At 42.5% G+C, this 18,070-nt stretch overlaps 4 protein-coding genes across 5 annotated transcripts; 1 reads left to right on the forward strand and 3 right to left on the reverse strand.

Annotated features, from left to right (window-relative positions):
• On the reverse strand, positions 1-3,597 carry nudt7 (nudix (nucleoside diphosphate linked moiety X)-type motif 7). Of its 2 annotated transcripts, none has more exons than XM_080841623.1 (4): positions 3,458-3,597; positions 1,196-1,352; positions 817-975; positions 1-401 (listed from the first exon to the last, which is right to left on the reverse strand). In XM_080841623.1, exons 2-4 carry the CDS (start codon positions 1,349-1,351, stop codon positions 51-53), a joined length of 666 nt encoding a protein of 221 aa, XP_080697749.1. In that variant the 5' UTR covers position 1,352; positions 3,458-3,597; the 3' UTR covers positions 1-50. The 2 variants fall into 2 exon arrangements, with proteins under 2 accessions (XP_080697749.1, XP_080697748.1); XM_080841622.1 differs by having other exon boundaries at positions 1,196-1,380; positions 3,458-3,594.
• A 520-nt stretch (positions 3,598-4,117) lies between these two features.
• Positions 4,118-7,114, forward strand: cib1 (calcium and integrin binding 1 (calmyrin)). The gene is made up of 7 exons (XM_080842415.1): positions 4,118-4,259; positions 5,547-5,581; positions 5,962-6,058; positions 6,152-6,305; positions 6,419-6,537; positions 6,650-6,738; positions 6,836-7,114. The coding sequence occupies exons 1-7, from the start codon at positions 4,209-4,211 to the stop codon at positions 6,855-6,857; spliced, it is 567 nt and encodes a 188-aa protein (XP_080698541.1). The 5' UTR covers positions 4,118-4,208; the 3' UTR covers positions 6,858-7,114.
• Positions 6,570-10,065, reverse strand: rccd1 (RCC1 domain containing 1). Its single transcript, XM_080842414.1, has 9 exons — positions 9,625-10,065; positions 9,097-9,306; positions 8,737-8,902; positions 8,329-8,450; positions 8,082-8,174; positions 7,627-7,767; positions 7,515-7,544; positions 7,080-7,282; positions 6,570-6,764 (listed from the first exon to the last, which is right to left on the reverse strand). Exons 1-8 carry the CDS (start codon positions 9,857-9,859, stop codon positions 7,128-7,130), a joined length of 1,152 nt encoding a protein of 383 aa, XP_080698540.1. The 5' UTR covers positions 9,860-10,065; the 3' UTR covers positions 6,570-6,764; positions 7,080-7,127.
• An 859-nt stretch (positions 10,066-10,924) lies between these two features.
• On the reverse strand, positions 10,925-17,415 carry unc45a (unc-45 myosin chaperone A; the record flags this gene model as incomplete). The annotated part of the gene is made up of 19 exons (XM_080841574.1): positions 17,407-17,415; positions 16,943-17,144; positions 16,646-16,821; positions 16,324-16,413; positions 16,044-16,211; positions 15,734-15,902; positions 15,270-15,440; positions 15,013-15,184; positions 14,179-14,479; positions 13,968-14,062; positions 13,702-13,843; positions 13,457-13,597; positions 13,125-13,252; positions 12,886-12,952; positions 12,673-12,786; positions 12,222-12,337; positions 11,874-11,991; positions 11,492-11,647; positions 10,925-11,209 (listed from the first exon to the last, which is right to left on the reverse strand). The coding sequence occupies exons 2-19, from the start codon at positions 17,142-17,144 to the stop codon at positions 10,925-10,927; spliced, it is 2,811 nt and encodes a 936-aa protein (XP_080697700.1). The 5' UTR covers positions 17,407-17,415.
• Between the last annotated feature and the right edge of the window lie 655 nt (positions 17,416-18,070).

An 18,070-nucleotide genomic window follows, 5' to 3' on the forward strand; every position in this document is an offset into this window, starting at 1 on the left:
AAAATAATTTTATTTACAATTAGTATGATACAGACGTCTCAGAATGACCATCACAGTTTGCTTATACGGATATCTATATTGCGTTGGAAAAATGGTAACGGATTATCCAGGTCAAAGCCAACATTAAACTCAGGTTTCTTCTGAGTCGCCAGGACAGACACAATGATGGCTATCATTGCTGTAAGCCCCCAGATTTGCTGCTGCTTTCCTGAGGTGGGGTCTGGGTAGAGGAAGCTGTGGAGAGGTGCGGTCATGCCTTGAATTGGGTACATAGAGTGGGCTGCCTCCAACCTGAAGAAGTCAAGAGGCACGGTGAACACCTCACTCACTTCAGCAGGGTTTGGCTGGGCCACAAATGTCTCGTCAATGAAGGCCACCACTGGTGTGACCAACAGACCTCTCTGTTCAAGTAAGAGAAATATTTGAGATCAAAGAAAATAACAATGAACGATTACACAGTGTTTGTGAACTCTTAAAATGTGCAGTATAGAGCCTTTTGGTTGTGATTGTAAACGCCAAATGTTACAATTTCCAATACATCTATGCATTTTTAATAACAGAAACAAAACTTCTAGAATACATGACATGCAGTGAAAAACATCATAAGTCTAGAAACATTTTTCTATTTTTCACAACTAAATCTACATACCAAACCTTAAACTTTGGAATTTGTAACATCTCATCACACCATACTTAGCAAAGATAAGACATCTGGGGTCCACAGAGGGCTGATAAGCGTGTGTGTTGTATTCTCTTTAGGAAATCTGTGCAAATGATAAAAACACAGCAAGACAAGTGTAAATGACAATGCCATGCCTTGTTAATGATGGGGAAGAGCTTACAGACCACCTCCACCTCTTCAGGAGGAAGGCCTATCTCCTCCTTGGCTTCCCGCAGGGCTGTGTCCACTTCATCTTTGTCCTCCGGATCAGACTTCCCCCCAGGGAAACAAACTTCTCCAGCATTGCTATTTAGCTGCAAAGCACATTTTTACAACATTGTAGTTATAGGGTAGCCTACTTGAACTCTATTTAGCAAGGGCAAAATGACTGCTAAGTAGGGGTGAAACTTTGCTGAAGTGTTTAAACAACTTTACAGGACAAAAACATGTGTCACGTGGGTCAGGTCCGATGGTCACTGTCTAATGGAAAACGCTTTAATGCAGGGGACACACTGGCATTAAAAGAATACTTACATGAGGTGAACGCAAAGTCATCAATACGTGCAACTCTCCTCCTCTTACGAACACTGGAATGAGTACCGATGCTTTTGGTATGGCGGGCAAAAATGAAAATAGGTCCCCAGTGTCATACTTCTTCAAAGCAATCTTGGCTGTTTCTTTAATTTCCATTCTGTATGGATGGGACAAATGCACGAATCCTGAAAATACCGCATGAATTATTGTTGAACACAACCATACTGAGCATGTGTAACCTAAGGTGACCAGATTTCTGAGACAAAATCCGGGGACAATTTCAGTTCAGATACGTTAACACCTCCAAAACATGTAAAGTTTTTGTCTTTGTAAACGGAAAAACGGGGACACTGGCTGGGCCCTTTTTCATAAAGCAGTTTATCTTACCCTTGTTCTTGTAAATTGCAAGGGGAAGTGTCACAACGAGTATTTATCTTAAAACTAATCACAAAGTGGCTGAAATGAAGAGTAGTAAAGGTAACAACCTTTTGCCAGATAATTAGAACCAATTTTTTGTGATAAGAACCTCGTTGACTCAAGCTTCCTTGCAGTAGGCCTAACCTCTGTGCTTGGCTGATAAGTGACTGGTCTGCACATATGGGTGTCAGGTGTATGTTTTTCCAGCATAGAACATGTTAAGGCCATTGAGGAAACTAAATGCAGTGTATTCCTATATTCTGTGTAATCAGCTGGAACAATGAAAATACAGATTAGGCCCATACACTCCATGATCTTTGGAATTGTTTTTTTTAGGTATTACTATACCAAAAGTGATTTAAGAAACAAACAAACAAAAAGATTCAAAATACAATTTCAGTAAAAAAAATCCAAGCAATGTCAAGGTGAAGGGGGGAGATCTGAATAATCTAAATAATAACAAGTTCTGTGGCACACTTCCAGTTGACATCTTTGTTAATGCAGAATATGTGAAGTTAATGTGGGGAAAAACACATTTCATTAGTGTCTTTTAAGAGACCACCACAAGAACATACGTTTTTTTGTTTTAGTTTTTAGGTAATGTAGTCCTACCCTTATTCTAGGCTACATGAAAATCTATGTAGCCTAAGCACATGACTCATATTTTAGCAAATTTTTTAACCTCCTGCTTAAAATTGAACTGATGAGACTGTTTTTGCTTCCTCATCTTGAACGCAACCCACTGCCATAACATCAGCAGTTTGACTAAACTTGACAAAGAAAAAAATATTCTTCCGATTTTGAGTATATGTTATAGTGATAAAATAGACATCTGACAGCCTGGCCCAGGGCTATTTGAAAACGTATGTTGATACAATATAAAACGAAAACGTTCGTGTTCAACCAGGCTGTATCTAAAGCCTACAACAAAATTGATGGCAGGGAAGAGTGGTTGCGCGGCTTTTAAACCAACGTTCCCGGAGCCACCCAGACAGAGATAGCATACCTCATACGGTTTGTGATTAATGTAAGTCCGCACTCCTCAGCTTTCAAGTGGTTTCATTTAATGTCAAGTTGCCAACTACCTCTAGTAACCCAGATTAGTGAAACTGTAATATCATAGTACTGTAGCTATATCACTGCTAATGTTAAAAAGTTAACAAAGTTAGTTAGCGAGTCTACAGATGTGACTGACATCTGACCAACAGATAGCTGCTGCTTAACACACACATTGTTGCAAATTGTAGATCATAGGTTAAATAATATGATTATTGTAGATCATGGGTTAAATATGTAGATCATGAGTTAAATATATGACATAGATGATAAACAATGACACTAACCTATCCCAATGCTATCCTATCTTGTTGTACTCGTATTGTCAGAGCTAGCTGGCTGAATGAATGAGTGAACGCGATCTCTTTCTAAATAATAAAAAAAAAGCCAATGGCAAAGATTCTACCGCGCTGCATATTCCACCAATCAAAATACTAAAAAGACGGTCATTCTAGATCTTTGAGCTCCGAGCGAGAGCTTGCTGCCCTGGCTGCTGGCTGGCTTGCTTGAGCCTGTGGTATGTAGGCTACGCAACTAAACGTTTTGGTCATTGTTTTCTTTTTTAATTTTTAATTTCTATCCCGGGTCTATCTGTGAAAACCGGGGACATTTCCGGGGACAGCTCCAGCCGGGGACAGGCCACCAAAAACGGGGACTGTCCCCGGAAACCGGGGACGTCTGGTCACCTTAGTGTAACCAGACCAGTCTACCAGAACTCGCCAATGGTCAACTTGAGCAAGGGCATTTAGCACAACACATGAAATAGCAGCCAGATAACAAACAGCCTACCTTCATTATTCATTACAGTTGTACCATTATGCCATTATTTTCATGTCTCGTCTGGCATTCAAATGTTGTTCAACCTGGCAGACAGAATAGACTAGGGAGGGTGGCTAAGCAGTTAGTTATGAGACGTGAATATAAACACCGCCTCGAAAGACCCGGAAGTCGAAATTGCTTAGCATTCTAGTAGCCTACAGTCATAGCATGGCTATGCATAACGATGCCTTTAGCCATATGCTATTACACTATGCCGATAAATATTGACAAGAAATGCCAATCATCCTGAATATATTTCTGTATGATGACAAGGATAACACTTTATCTTTTTATGAAAAAATATGTTTTATTCCATATTGTTCTAACACTGTGTTTTTTTTCTGTTCTCTTTTCAAACTTTATGATTTGATGACTTTTATTTAGCTGCCTCTGTGAAGCACTTGTCTTTAACATGGATTTAGAAAAGTGCTCTTAAAAAAATAAAGGTTAAATATTATATTAAGTTCACAACGATGCCATTTCCCCATCTCTACCACAGAGATAAAAAAAAGTATTTGCCATGGTTATTGGCCCGGAAAAAAAGCTCAAAAGGTTACTGAGCCAGAGAACTTTGGACCCTATGCAAATCGAGTTTCCATAGGTACCATTACGTAGGGACAGGAACGGGAAGTGACAGCTAATGCTTAGTTCTAATTGTGTAATCTAAATAAAGAACCGAATGAGTATCTGAAATAACAGTTGAATTGAACATATTTTAGATATGGGAGGAACAACGAGTCAGTTACCGAAGGACATGCTCTCAGAATACCAGGTGAGACCGCCGACTCTTTAAATAAAAAACGCAATCGGTCTTTTAAGAACTAGATACTAGTTCACAAAAGTTCTGCCAGCTTTGAGACAAGTTCAACTACTCAACCAAAGCAGCGTAGCCAGCTAACTTTCAACCAACTAAATCGTAGCTAATCAACAGTTTCAGCTACATGACTACCTGTACGAGCAATTATGTTATCCCGCAGAAATATACGCAACAGTTGTGTAGCAACATTGTGTGTTTTTACAACGTCAGTAGAAAATGGGAAGCTGGCTGTTTGCTAGCTGGGTGTGTCTGCGTTAGTTATCTAACAAAGCTTTGGATAACATCTTAAATAGTTTTTGATCTAACTTAAAATGTCAAGACATTAGATTTCACCAGATAACGTCAATGGCAGTAAATGTCATTTCATCGGCTTTAGCTGTCCGAGCAACAGGTAGGGTGACCGGATGTAAACACACCAGAAGTGGGACCAGTAGACAGTGTGTATTGAACAATGTTACCAACCCTGAGAGGTAACCTAAAACTCTGATGTAATGGCTATTTAACTGAATCGGAAGCATTAGTATTCTGCCTTTTGGCTCGTAAACACTTGCGTTAGCCTCAGTCGGTTCCACCGGTAAGGCCATTAAAGATACAGGCTACAGCTTTTTTTGCCATATGAAAGAAATGCTCGAGCCCAGTGCTGTTTGTCATCTCAAAGGCACACTACGTTTGCAGCGTAACATGTCTATTGAAAGACACCCAACATGTATTGACCATTACCGGCCCATCAAAGGTAACCATGCAAAGCAGCTGGCATCATGTAGCTCAACCCCAGTATAGTGAGCACAATGGATAACACTTTTTTTTTTTTTTAAACAAATGCCAGATAAGGACCAAGTTGAAAAATAAAAGACGTATTTAAAACGATTTTTATCAGGTTCCGAAAAAGAGAGAAACTGCCACAACGGCATAAGCAGCTCATGTGCCAGGCGGGTAAATGAACGCATTCATGTGTTCTTATTTCTGACAAATAAAAGCCAAGTAACCAATGAATATACGGGAAATTATCCGAGTATGCTGAATAAAGGGTGGGTGCTGTACAACGCAAAGAGAGGCACCTGGTATTATCGGTAAGCACCCGAGCAACAGGCAATTACCGATAATAATGAACAGGAACTTAGTCAGCCTTATTGATGAGTATCCCATGCCCAAAGGGTTTTAAAAATCATGCATGTATGAGGTTCTCGTGTTTTTATATTTGTGGATTGATAACTATGTTCATTTTTTCTTTGTTTTTCACAGGAGCTTACTTTTCTTACAAAACAAGAAATTTTGCTGTGAGTACATCTTGATGTCAAATTATTAAGTTCAATAATATTTTGCATGTTACTGTTTAGTATATAATTTGGACAATGAGCAGAACCAGATTCATAATCGTACTGACACACACCAGCTACATTCAATGCAGCCCAGTAGTTATGATAACCTTTATGGTTACCTTGATATGATCAAATTATTTCAGTGCTGTAGTGGAGCATATTCCCTTGTAAAACGGTACTTATCATCTTGACCATCTAGTTTTAGATTTAAAGTGTGTTAAGCTACTTATAATTCTAAAAATGATTCAATAATTCTAATAATACTTATCAACATTGTTTAGAGGATAAAGTCCACAATTTTCTGCAAGTAACACATTTTTCATTGTATGCTCCCATAGGGCTCACAAAAGATTCAGTGACTTTACCAGAGAGGGCAGAAATTCGCCTTCCCCCAGGGTACCCATGGAGAAAATTCTCACACTGCCAGAACTTAAGGTAACATTTCTGTTTATTGACTTGTTTTCGGGACACTAGGACCACTTGTTGTCTTCTTGAACATTGACAATACACAATTATTTTGTTCTGCAGTCCAATCCTTTCCGGGAAAGGATCTGTCAAGTCTTCTCCACCTCTGATGTGAAAGATGGAAGTCTCACCTTCGAGGACTTCCTGGATCTATTGAGTGCCTTCAGTGACTCTGCAACCTTGGAAATCAAATCCCACTATGCCTTCCGTATTTTCGGTAAATAGACGTCTGACTGGGCACGTTAGTTACACCTGAATAGTGTAGTCTCATTAAGACATGAGATTTGTTGATGTGAAAGATGCTAAATTATTGGAACTGGATCCGAATAGATTTTGATGACGACGGGACCCTGGATGGAGGGGACCTGGAGAAGCTGGTGAACTGTCTTACAGGTGATACAGATGACACACGGCTCACTCCCGAAGAGATGAGACAGCTCATTTCCAACGTAAGTCTCCATAGTCTGTGGTTCCACTGATATGCAGTATTGTCATATGGCTTTGTGATTTTTCTCAGTGTAGTCCACACTCCTTTAACTGAGTTTTACTTTGATATCGCAGATTCTGGAAGAGTCAGACATCGACAAAGATGGAACGGTGAACCTCTCTGAATTCCAGCACGTCATCTCCAGGTCTCCAGACTTTGTCAGGTAGGTTGTCTCAAGTTAAAGTACACCTGTACACATTGTCAACGTTTATTTCTCCTGAAATCTAATATTGCTTTTTTTTTTTTTTTTTTTTTTACAGTTCTTTCAAGATTGTGTTGTGAATTTTAACACCAGAATTTTATCCTTCATATAAGGTTTTAAACATGGTGGTGCCTTTGAACAAATAATTTTGCCTGATGGTTTTCTATTATGGGATCTATCATTTTTAACTTTGTATGCAATATCTTTGTAAATCTGTGCAATAAAACTACTTTCTACACTGTGAAAACAAATGTGTATTTACTACAGTGATCATTGATTTAATTTACTGATTGACCATCCACCTGAATTAGATGTGACGTGCAGTCACAGTATGCACAGCCATTTACATCTTATCCTGTAGGGTCTGCTAGAGTGACAGATACAAACGTGTTCCATGGACCACATCTCACATCCTCCACACACAGTCCACGTCTGGGAAAGAAGTCCACAAGAGAAGGCTGATCTGAGCTGACTAAAGTCCCATGCCCCAGCTGCCCATAGTCACCTAAATGTGTAACAGAAATCATGTTAACTACATGAAATTATATACACAACAGAATATGTCTCTCAGTATTACACAGTAAACGATGTTGAACGAAAAAGAAAGCAATAAAGATATGACTTTAATCTTACAGTCTAGACTAGTCTAGTCTAGACAGTTCTGAACCATCAGTAGCATGCACCATATGTATCACCACACCAGTAAGTCAGCCATATCATACAGCATATGAACTTACCCCATCCCCAGGTGTACAGATCCCCTTCACCTACAAGAAACAAATGGTTTGTTGAAAGCAAACTGTTTTAAGAGCTTCACACATAACAGAGCGAAAAGAGTACTTGACTTACGACTGACGGCAGCTGTGTGGCGGGAGCCACAGCTAACCCTGTTCACCTCTGGCACGTGTGGTATGTCTACGAGTGCAGGGAAGGCCTGGATGGAGATGAACACGTCCTCAGCCGACTCCTCACTTACTGCCAGTCCAGTTCCTGAAGGAAACAACAGCCTTCTCCATTAGAGACATATTCATTCATATTAATGTGTCAAAACATTTTATGAGGTGTTTCAAAGTGTACAAAAACTATAAAATAGGTTATCAAATTGTACCCATGGACGGCTGGATTTTTAATGCTAGTAGTAGGTCCATAATACATTATGCCAGATGCACGTAGCATGAGTTGATAGAGAAATGTGAAACTCTGACTTAAATCAAGTATGTATGTGTGTCAATCATATGCCTTTGTGAGCTGAAACATGACATTCATTTTAATATCATTACATTATATCAAAAGGTTAGGCTAACCTTTATTTTGTTCACCCTCCTTCCTGCAGCAGCGTGAGGGAAGGCCCAGCTGGCCGCTCTCATTCCAGCCCCACATGTACAGATCTCCGCCCTCTGGCCTCAGCATACACAGAACAGTAATATCACACACAGATAATAAACATCAGGAAAGAAGCTCAGCTTCAAATGCCATCCATTGACATAGCTCACAGGGGAGGCATGATGTGGTCGTGATAGGATATAACCATATGCAGACGCAGCTTCTCACCGCTGATGCACGCAGAATGCCATCCTCCTGCTGACACTGCGTGGAAGGGGAGACCCCACAGCGCCTCCACCGCCCGCGGCTCCTTCTCTGGAACCAGACTGCCATGGCCTAGCTGACCATGGCTGCAAAAAAGCACAATGCAACTGTGTTTAGGTTCAGCGAGAAACCATCCCTTCCATTTTGTGCTTGAGTGTTGTCCCTATGTATGTGCCCTGACTCCCACACCACTGAGATGAGCTCTGGTGACATAGTGAGGGTGCAAATGTACCGTTCCAGAATCCAGTCTGTGGATAGGTGGGGTGACTTGTGACTGTTCTTCCCCTTTGCGTCAAAGTTAGATAGCTGACACATCACCACCCCAGCACACAAACAACTTTATACTAACATTTCTTAAACAGGCAGTCTCACCTCCCACTGCCCCAGGTGTATACGGTGCCAGTAGTGCACAGGAGGAGGGCATGGTCTGTGCCCAGTGCCAGGCTCACAGCCCGCAGTTGGGAAGGCAAAGGACGGAAAAGAGGGGGTTCCTTAGCGATGTAGCCATCTGGAACAAGAGGGAGTGGAGGGGAGTGACCTGTAGATTGGGCAAAATTTTAATAGGTGCATAGTCTGACGAACAACAGATGTAAAGCTCCGTGGACTCATTACAGACAGTGCACTTCGGTAAAGGATTTGTCTGTTGGAAGCAATTGTCTGTTGGAGACTTTTGAGAGCAGTGCATTGATCTGCTGTTAATTGTATTATTCTGGCTGAACAATGTTGCATCACCTGTTTGTCTGTCTGATAAATCCCGCTCCGTCTTCCAAACAAGATCCATGTCTGCACCATCACAGCTCCAGCACTCCACTCTGTCTGGGAAGCGAAGGGTCAGGTACCTCTCACTAATCTGAGCATCCACGCACCCACTGCTCGCAATAATGCTTCTTTGGCTGTCTGAAGAGCCATCAGTGAATCCTGTCAGATACACCTGCCCTTCGCCTGAGACAGAGGAAAATGTAGGTGAACTCTAGGTCAGAAGCAGGAAATAGTTCTCAAAGACAGCAGATGTAACAGTGGCTCCAGAAAGTGGATTAAAAGACAAAAACTTTTACAGGAGTCACATGTCACCCATTATGCACGTGCACCTGTGCAACATATTACATGCTTCAGGGAAAAGGTTTAGGGAAGATGTGCATTTCACTTTTACTGACTTTCCCCACTGTTTAATATTTGAAGATTCTGCATAGTAGCTAGGATTTGCATTCTTGCAGAAATATACTAGGGTTCGCACACACTCAAGCCATTTGTTAAGCTTACCTTTTATGGAAAAGGAAGCCGTTCGACTCCAGCTTGCAGTGACCTGAATGCCGTGGACCTTAGGTTTCTTTTCACATGGGGTCTCCGACACGGATCTGTCTGAACATTCGCTAAGAACCTTTACAGCGGTAGGGACAGCTATTTTAACTTGGTAATCGCTAAGTGTTCCATCATCCACTTCACCGAGAGGAACAATTTGTCGAAAGCCATTAAAGCCAAAGCCAAACCAACTCATTTGGTGGCCCTATCTTACGGTAACGTTGCTAGCAAGCTAGGGTTAGCCTGATGTAATTATTTTCCATTCAGAAAGTGCACACATCACGGTTGGACGAATTATTATCTGCATACTTCATGTAATTGCATAGCGTTGACGTCCACGCAGCTAGACTACAATGGAATGATCCAGACCTCTCTGACGAAAACAACTTGCTCTGCAACTTGTGGAGGAGGGCGCCATAGCAAGTTTCAGTGGAGAGCATGCGCACAAATCGAGTAGTTGTCAAGTAAAAAAAGTATTCCACTATAAACAACCAGCGGAGTGCTAGGTGTATCTGTACACATGTGTGGTTTTCACTGCTTGAATAAAACATATTTTTTTTTATTATTGTGCAACATTGTGTGTAAAAATAATAATGTATACAGATAAGGTATTGGTACACACTTTTAGTGTTCTTAATATAAAAAGTCACAACAAACCATAATTCAACAGAGTCCATTTTCGAAAAATAAATAAACCCCTGTTGTTACTAGCTAGCTTGCAAAACATACCCCAACATTCAAATGCAAATGACCGGTACAAACATAAACCAAGATTTTGGAATGCAAGAGCGCTCAATATGGAATCATAATATTGATCAAAGTAATATTTTTTTTTCATGTGGAACATTTGGTCTAATTTGGTGTTTGTCTACAAAGCTGCCAGTAAATAGGAATGTGAACAAAAATTACATTTGGAATGTGGCCTTGTGATAGCAGACAGTGCTGAGCACTAATGCCAAACACTAATGGTTCTGCACTATAGCGTGAGTGCAGGTTTTAAGACACACTAGTTTTCATGGAAAAAGCTGATGCTTATTATGAATGCTTGTAATTAACTTAAAACCTGTTTGATAACACTGCAGTGTTTCACACTAGTTTTCTTGACCACTGTCTACTTCAGTGGGATGTGCTGTAAAGAACCAGAGCCAGGGCTAACTGGTCTGCCTCTCGTACTCAAACATCACACGACCATAGAAAATGAGAACTCAGACTTGAGGACTCTTGAAGGCCCCGTTTGCCGTGGTGCTACCAGACGCTATGGTCAAGCCTCCGATCTAGGCTCTCCAGCCAGTGCTCCTGTCTGAATGAGTCCATAACTCATGGCCAGATCCAGGCACTGCTGGGCGGTACGGGCCTCAGGACCAGGCACCGGGCTGCCCCCCTTGGCCATGACGGAGAGGATCTCCAGAGTCTCGCTCTCCATCAGCTTCTCTGCCAGGTTGCGCTGCGCCTTCATCAGGTTCATCGTGATCACTGCACCACGGTGACGGAGGTCCTGGTTGTCGCTTAGCAACAGTGCCTGCAGGATTTCAAGCCAGTGGCTAGTCTAAAGGAGGGTAGGACACGGTGATGAGGAAAAGAGGAGAAACTTCAATCAAGATAAAACATTTAATTATTATTATAAATCATTTAAATTTGGCCTTAATGAATAAATGGCGTGGTGTTCTCTGCACGACACAGCCTTTAATCTAGTAGTGTACAGCACTGAAATAGCCGCATATTTGAAAAAGGTTCACCTATACCAAGGCATATCTGCTGAGCACTAATTCCAAGCCTACATAATGTTACGTGCTGAACCCTATGTTACTCTAAAGTGCCCACAGCTCACCGTTTCAGGGATGCGGGCACATAGGTCAGGCTGCTCCACGGTCAACATGGCCAGTGTGCCAGCTGCCGCCCTTCTGAGCCTCTCATCGTCCTCGCCGGAGTACAGCACAAGCAGCTTCAGCCGGTCACTCCCCTTGTCCAGGAACAACGTCTGCACCTGAGGCCAGATACAACGACAACTGGGATTATTACCCTTCTTTCAGGAACATTAATATAAAATAGAATAAACTTTTATATACCGTATATTCACATGTGTTGTATTCTTGGATGGGAAGTGTATTAGTTTTGTATGGGGAAAAGTATATTGTTTTTGCATGGAAAATACACTCTCTGTTTGTATCATTATACGCATCTAACACATTCAGGTAAAACAGGAAACTCACCTCCGTGCTCAGGATTAGGTTGCACATGCACTCCGTGGCTGCGGCACGCACCATGTCATGCTCCTCATACATGTAGCCCTCCACCTTTGACACTGCCTTCTCCTTAATGATCTTCTGCCTGCTCAAGACGACAGCAGTTCATTGGGTCAGAGAACTCTTTGTAGATATCACTGACATGCAGGGTTCTTAGCATGTGTCTTTATTAGTGACGTTCGCAAAGCACAATGTATTTAATGTAATAAGTATTTAATGATGCAAAAAAGCCCACTGCCAGAGACCATCAATACACCTCAGGAACATTAGTCTAGACAAGTAGGGTGAAGAGAGGTTTTTACTCAGCTGACTGACCTGAGTTTCTCGCTGATGCCAGCCAAGTTGGTGAGGGCCATCAATGCCTCAAAGTTTTGCAGCATTGTGCACTCCAGGTGCAGCAGACTGATAAGTGGACGAACCACCTCATAGATCTAAAACATACAGTAAGGGGTTGTATTAATATTGTATATTGAGCCTATATGGTAAAGTGTTGTGTGGTGTGTGGGAAGTGATACTAGCTAAGTGTAAAGATAAATAATTATGTCCACGTAGCGTAGAATAAACGTAAACGCAAATATACCAGATATATGGAGGCACAGGATGATATGAATGAGAATGTGATGACGTGCTCATCAAACACGGACAGATTGTCAGGTTCAGTTTAAAACATAAATATATCTTTACATGGACAGAGTTCACCTGCATCTCTGGTGAACCTCTCTAATGCCGATTCCAACCCAAACCCAAAGACCCAGGCCACACTCACCCTCTCTCCAGGGAAGGCAATCTGTGGGTTGTGTGTGATGGTGATTTTAGCCAGTGCCTGAGCTGCTTTGATCTTGCCCTTGTCTGTACTCTCTGTGACTAGTGGGAGCAGAGCCTGAAAGCATAGAGCGAGGGGTTGTATTAATATGGAGCACAAGTGGTATATTGCTGTGCAGTGGGCGGTGATACTTGATAAGTGAGAAGATAGACTAACCTTTCCTCCACCCTGTGCCACCACTGTTCCCCGATCCTCTTGTCGTTCAACCAAAGCCAGGAACACCCTAGAACATTACACCCCAGAGGGAAACATCACTACGCAGTAATGGTTATAGTGACGCTTCAAAAAATCAAAACATCCTACAGGACTAAATAAGTTAAAACCAAAAAGATGCTGAATAGTTTAGATGCCGATACATTTAGATGAGTCAGGAGTTAACATTATTGGAATCAGACCTGGCAATACACTCCCTGCAGGATTCGGTGAGGGCTGGGCTCTCCTGCTTGACCATACACACCAGTGCGGACACCACCCCAGCCTCAAGAAGCTTCACCAACCTCTTCTCCACATAGGATGGAGCGTCCTGTCACACGCATACACACAATCTTATGGCACAAGAATGACTGGAAACAAGGTTCATACTGAATGTCACACTGAATTCTAAACACTAACACAACCTAGTGTCTTTGTCAAGTATACACATCTTTGTCTGTGTCTAAGAGTGAAACTTGTTTACTTTCTGTGCAGACTAGTTGCAGAAGAGAAAACTCATCACCACTTGTAGTACCTTAGGGTGCTCTTTAGGCACATGCTGTTTCGCATACTTAGCCAACTCCACCATCTGCGGGTCAGGCTTCTCTACGTCATAGCTATTGGTGCAGTTCACCAGTGTGGAGCCGATAGCAAATAGCACTGTCTTATCCTCAGACTGCAGGAACAGAGAGAGGGCTGTTAATTACTGCTGACAGCAAACCATTCAGGAACCGTGTGGAATTAAATTGTATAGAATTGAGAGGTTGATGGCCAGAACACCTTAGCTAGCTGGAACATGGCCTGTAGGGCGTTCTTGTCCAACACCAGATCCTCTTTCACGTCTGCATCAAAGGTCAGGTACGCCAGGCCCTCAATGGCCCATCGCCGCGAGGTGACCGGTAGAGACTCGTTACATAACCACCTGTGAGGAAAGGTGCAGAACAACATTGCTTTCTTCATAAATAAAAAGGCTAGTCGCAGTCAGAAGAGAATGAAACAAAAACAAGCTCAACTAAAGCCGTTGAAAAGATGAAATAATGTCTTACTTCCTGCACTGCTTGGCTAGTTTTAATGTGGAGCCTTCAGCAAATTGTTTCATGCTGAAATCTGTGCCTCCGGCTGATCCCAGTTTACACAATCCCTGTGACAGACAGACAGACAAACAGACAGACACCAGTTTTTAGGACTAATTAGACTCAACGGAATTGCACTCCTCAATCACGTACACCCTAAAGAGCTCTTTGGTGTGAGACTCACCACCAGTGCCCTGACACGTATCCTGTCGTTCTCGCTGTTCTTGTAGAGGTCCTTCAGAAGCGTCACACCGTTAGCTGTGATGAACGTGGCCCTCTTGGCCTTGCCAGCTGCGTGGATGAGGGTCTCCACTGCCACCTGCTGGTGGATGATGTCCTTGGAGGCGCACAGAGAGATGACCGTTTCTATTATGCCGGCCAGCTCCAGCGTGAGGTTGCCCACATCGCTGGGGCCCTGCAGTAGCACAGACACTGCCTGGATGGCCCGCAACTTCGACTCAAGCCTTGTGCGCTCAAAATTCTGCCTGTAAATGAAGGATACGTAAGACTATAATCACTTGATTTTTTATTGTCAACAAGGTTGAAACAAAAAAAAATGTATCGCAAAGTCAGTCTGGAGCCTATGAGTGGTTTGTCATGATAATCAAAGGATATAGCAGTTTGTCTGAACGGCAAGAACCTGCAAAGCTGAAAAAGCTGCAACATGGAAAGTTTACACAATGTCAGAACAATCAAATGCTACATTAATAATCGCACAATCAGGCAACATAGTGGGCCTCATGCAGCAATATATTCTTAGGCATGCTGCACAATGGCTGCGGTACCGATTTTTCATTTCGACGGGCATGTTAACAGGTAAGGGCATGCACTCTGCCAACGTGAGACGCGCGTCTCAGACACCGCTCGAAAGCCAATGAAAAATCAGGTAGCACACCGTAATGCACATGCAACGCACACACAACGCAGCCAGCATTTTTTTTTTATGTTTAAGGCATTTTACATAAATATGAAAGACAACAGCTCCATTTTTCAAAATGAAACATGGCCTCTAACTTACTTCACGTATTCTTCACAGATGCGGTTGAAGTTCTCCCTCTCAGCATCACTAATCAGGTCGTCATAGAGTTTGTTGAGTAGCACGGAACTGCTCATGTGGGAGTTGTCTGTCAGCGGTGGTCCGTTGCCCATCTCTGGCACTGTTCCTGCCACTTCCAGAATGTTCTTAAGCCCTGAGCATGGAAAAATGTCCAGACTGAGCTCTTGAACAACATGGTTTTAATAGGCAAAAGCCACAGTTTCCAGTCTGGCTCTTACCTTGGTCTATCACCCACTTTGTGAGTGAGTTGTTTGGGCTCTTTTGGGATTTCCGCGGAACTTGCTTGACCAGCAGGTTGATGGCACTGTCTCGGCCGGGCCCTGACACACTAGCAGAGGGCAGCATGTCGAGGAGGTGCCGCAACATGGAATGTAGCTCACGAGAGGGGTCTGTGACACAGACACAGACACAGACACAGACAGACACACACACACACACACACACACACACACACACACACACACACGCACACACACATATTGTTAAAAATATATACATACATGTATACATAGTTACATAGGCAACCCAATGATAATGGTAACATACACTTGCTTAGGGCAGTTATACAACTACAGGACTTGCATTTAGAAATGCCAAATAAAGTGTCAGCTTAAACAGTCTTCTCCAGTTAATCAGTTCTCTACGGCAACCTAGCAGAATGTTCTGTAAAAAAATTCCCTACCAGGCAGGATGGCCTCGTCCTGCCCTCTGATGGACTTGTTCATGCCCTCTGTGAGGGCCTCGAACATAACCTGCAGCAGGTGGCAGGCAGCCAGGGACACAGCTTGCTCACCAGAGCCCATGACAGCACACAGCTTTTCCATGCCCAGCTCATTCACGATAGCCATGGTCTGTCGACAAGGACACAGTCATTTTCACTCTCTTCTAACATGATAGACATGCTTGTGTATACAAACTTCAGTTGTTGGTTCAGATTAGAATTAGATCATCTCTGTTGTCGAGTCTGCCAGTGGGACATCAAATCCACTCACCCTTGACTGGTGTCCCGTACACAAGCCCACAAGCGTTCTGAGAGCAGACAGCACAATGTCGTCGTACTTGGACTCGAGGAGCCTCTGGACGAGTTTTACACCATCGTTGCGAAAGATTTGTTCGGCCCCTGCATCCTCACGGGAGAGCACCACCAGGTTCTGAGCTGCCTGCACATGGAGGACAGAAGGACAGAAGGACCAATGAGAGGGGAGGAGAGTAATAATAATAGAAACTAATGCACAGCTAAAAACGGTGCGTGTGTGTGGTGATATTTCTTACTTTCTGTCTGTCTGACTGTGGCGTTGAGCTGTCAATCAAGAGTTTAAACATCTGCTGGACACGAGCATCTGTGGAGGACTGCTGGGATGTCTGATAGGGTGACAAGAGTGGGAGAGTAGATGGAAAGCCTTTAGCTAAATACAACTCAATACAGTTAGTAGGCAATAGAAATGCAGACATTTAATTGCAATATTATTGCTATGCTCTTGCAGTGTGCTGTGTTATTGCTATGTTCTACAGTGTGTAACATCTGTTTTAACTGCAATAACCACTGATCATTCAAAGATTCATTCCAGTGTTTTTTTTTTAAACTCTATGTTACCTTCTGTTGGATCTGAGAACCAAGCTGACGCAGCAGATCTTGGAATGCTTTGTTTTTAGGCTCAAGCTGTGCGCATTTCTGCGCGTCCAGAAAGGCCTGGTCCAGTCGGCCCAAGCTCTGTAGCGCCTGCGCACGACGATACCTTGCTTTGATGTCACCTGGGTCAGTATCAAGAGCTGGACAAAGATCATGCATTCTATTTAATGCTTAGCCTATTCATACGGGTTTACACTTCACTAGAATTCGGCCAGATATAGGATATTTGGACACAGAAGGAATGATCCTAGAGTTGCATACCTTTTGACGCATCCGTCTCAGCCTTGGAATAGTCTTCTAGCTTCAGGTAACAGGCAGAGCGGTTGCGATAAAGGATAGCATTATCGGACTTGTTCTCGCTAAGTTTAAGTGCCTTGGTATAGCAGCACAGGGCTCCTTGAATATCGCCAGTTTTGAAGAGATTGTTACCTTCTTCCTTAAAAGCCGTCGCGTCCTGGGTCATCTAACAGGGTGTATCCAAAAACATGTTAACAATCTTTGCTGCTGACCTGTAATCGTTGCTGCTGACCTGCTATTCTTCCACTGCAGCTTTCTCTCATAGCATAGGGCATACTAAAAAATGAATAAAACTGGTTGCATTCTTCGTAATAACGCGAAGTATATTTTCCCTTAGAACAAACTATGACTAAAAACATACAGCACTTAAGTGAACAGACAAGATCTCAATGAATGTGCCTTCTGGTTTGACTTGTATCATAACTTACCTTTTCGTTTACGCTTATTCACAAGGTCGAACGGAATATAAATACTTTGGTGATGTAATGGGTAGGTGTATGGGAGATTATGGAAAATATTAGCAATCCATATGAAACTATTCCGTTATTGTGCTAGACTGTTCTAGATGTCCACCGTAAAATGAAGACAAACATACCTCCACCTACACCCTGTGTACTTCCGGGTGTGGGGCACGTTGATGACGATATAGAGCAGCCCCGCCTCTTTCTTTCGCTCCATAACCATACATGGCAGTGCTGTTCTGGCGATAGCTACCCGGGCATACACAATTTAACTATTTGCTTAAGTAATTACAGACACAGATGTGTGAAACATTCTTATTACTTCATAATACCATCACTTTATGAGCTTATCAGACTGACAGCTAATGAATATGCGCAAAAACATTTAAGCTGATCCACATGGTTTAATCTTTAAAAAAAAAACCTTCTATTCAAAGAAAAAGTTGCAGGATTGTTCAAATCATGTTGTAAACTAGGGACTAGAGAACAGATACGTGAGTGGGTGGTCCTGGTTGGCCGTAATTTGCAAATACTTGTACATTTAAGTATTATGTAAGAAAATACTTTACACACGTCAAAACAATACAAATGAAATGTCAGGAAAGCTTCATATATTTTCTGCAGTGGACCA

This window comes from Sprattus sprattus (genome assembly GCF_963457725.1).
Source record: "Sprattus sprattus genome assembly, chromosome: 7".
NCBI lineage: Eukaryota > Metazoa > Chordata > Actinopteri > Clupeiformes > Clupeidae > Sprattus > Sprattus sprattus.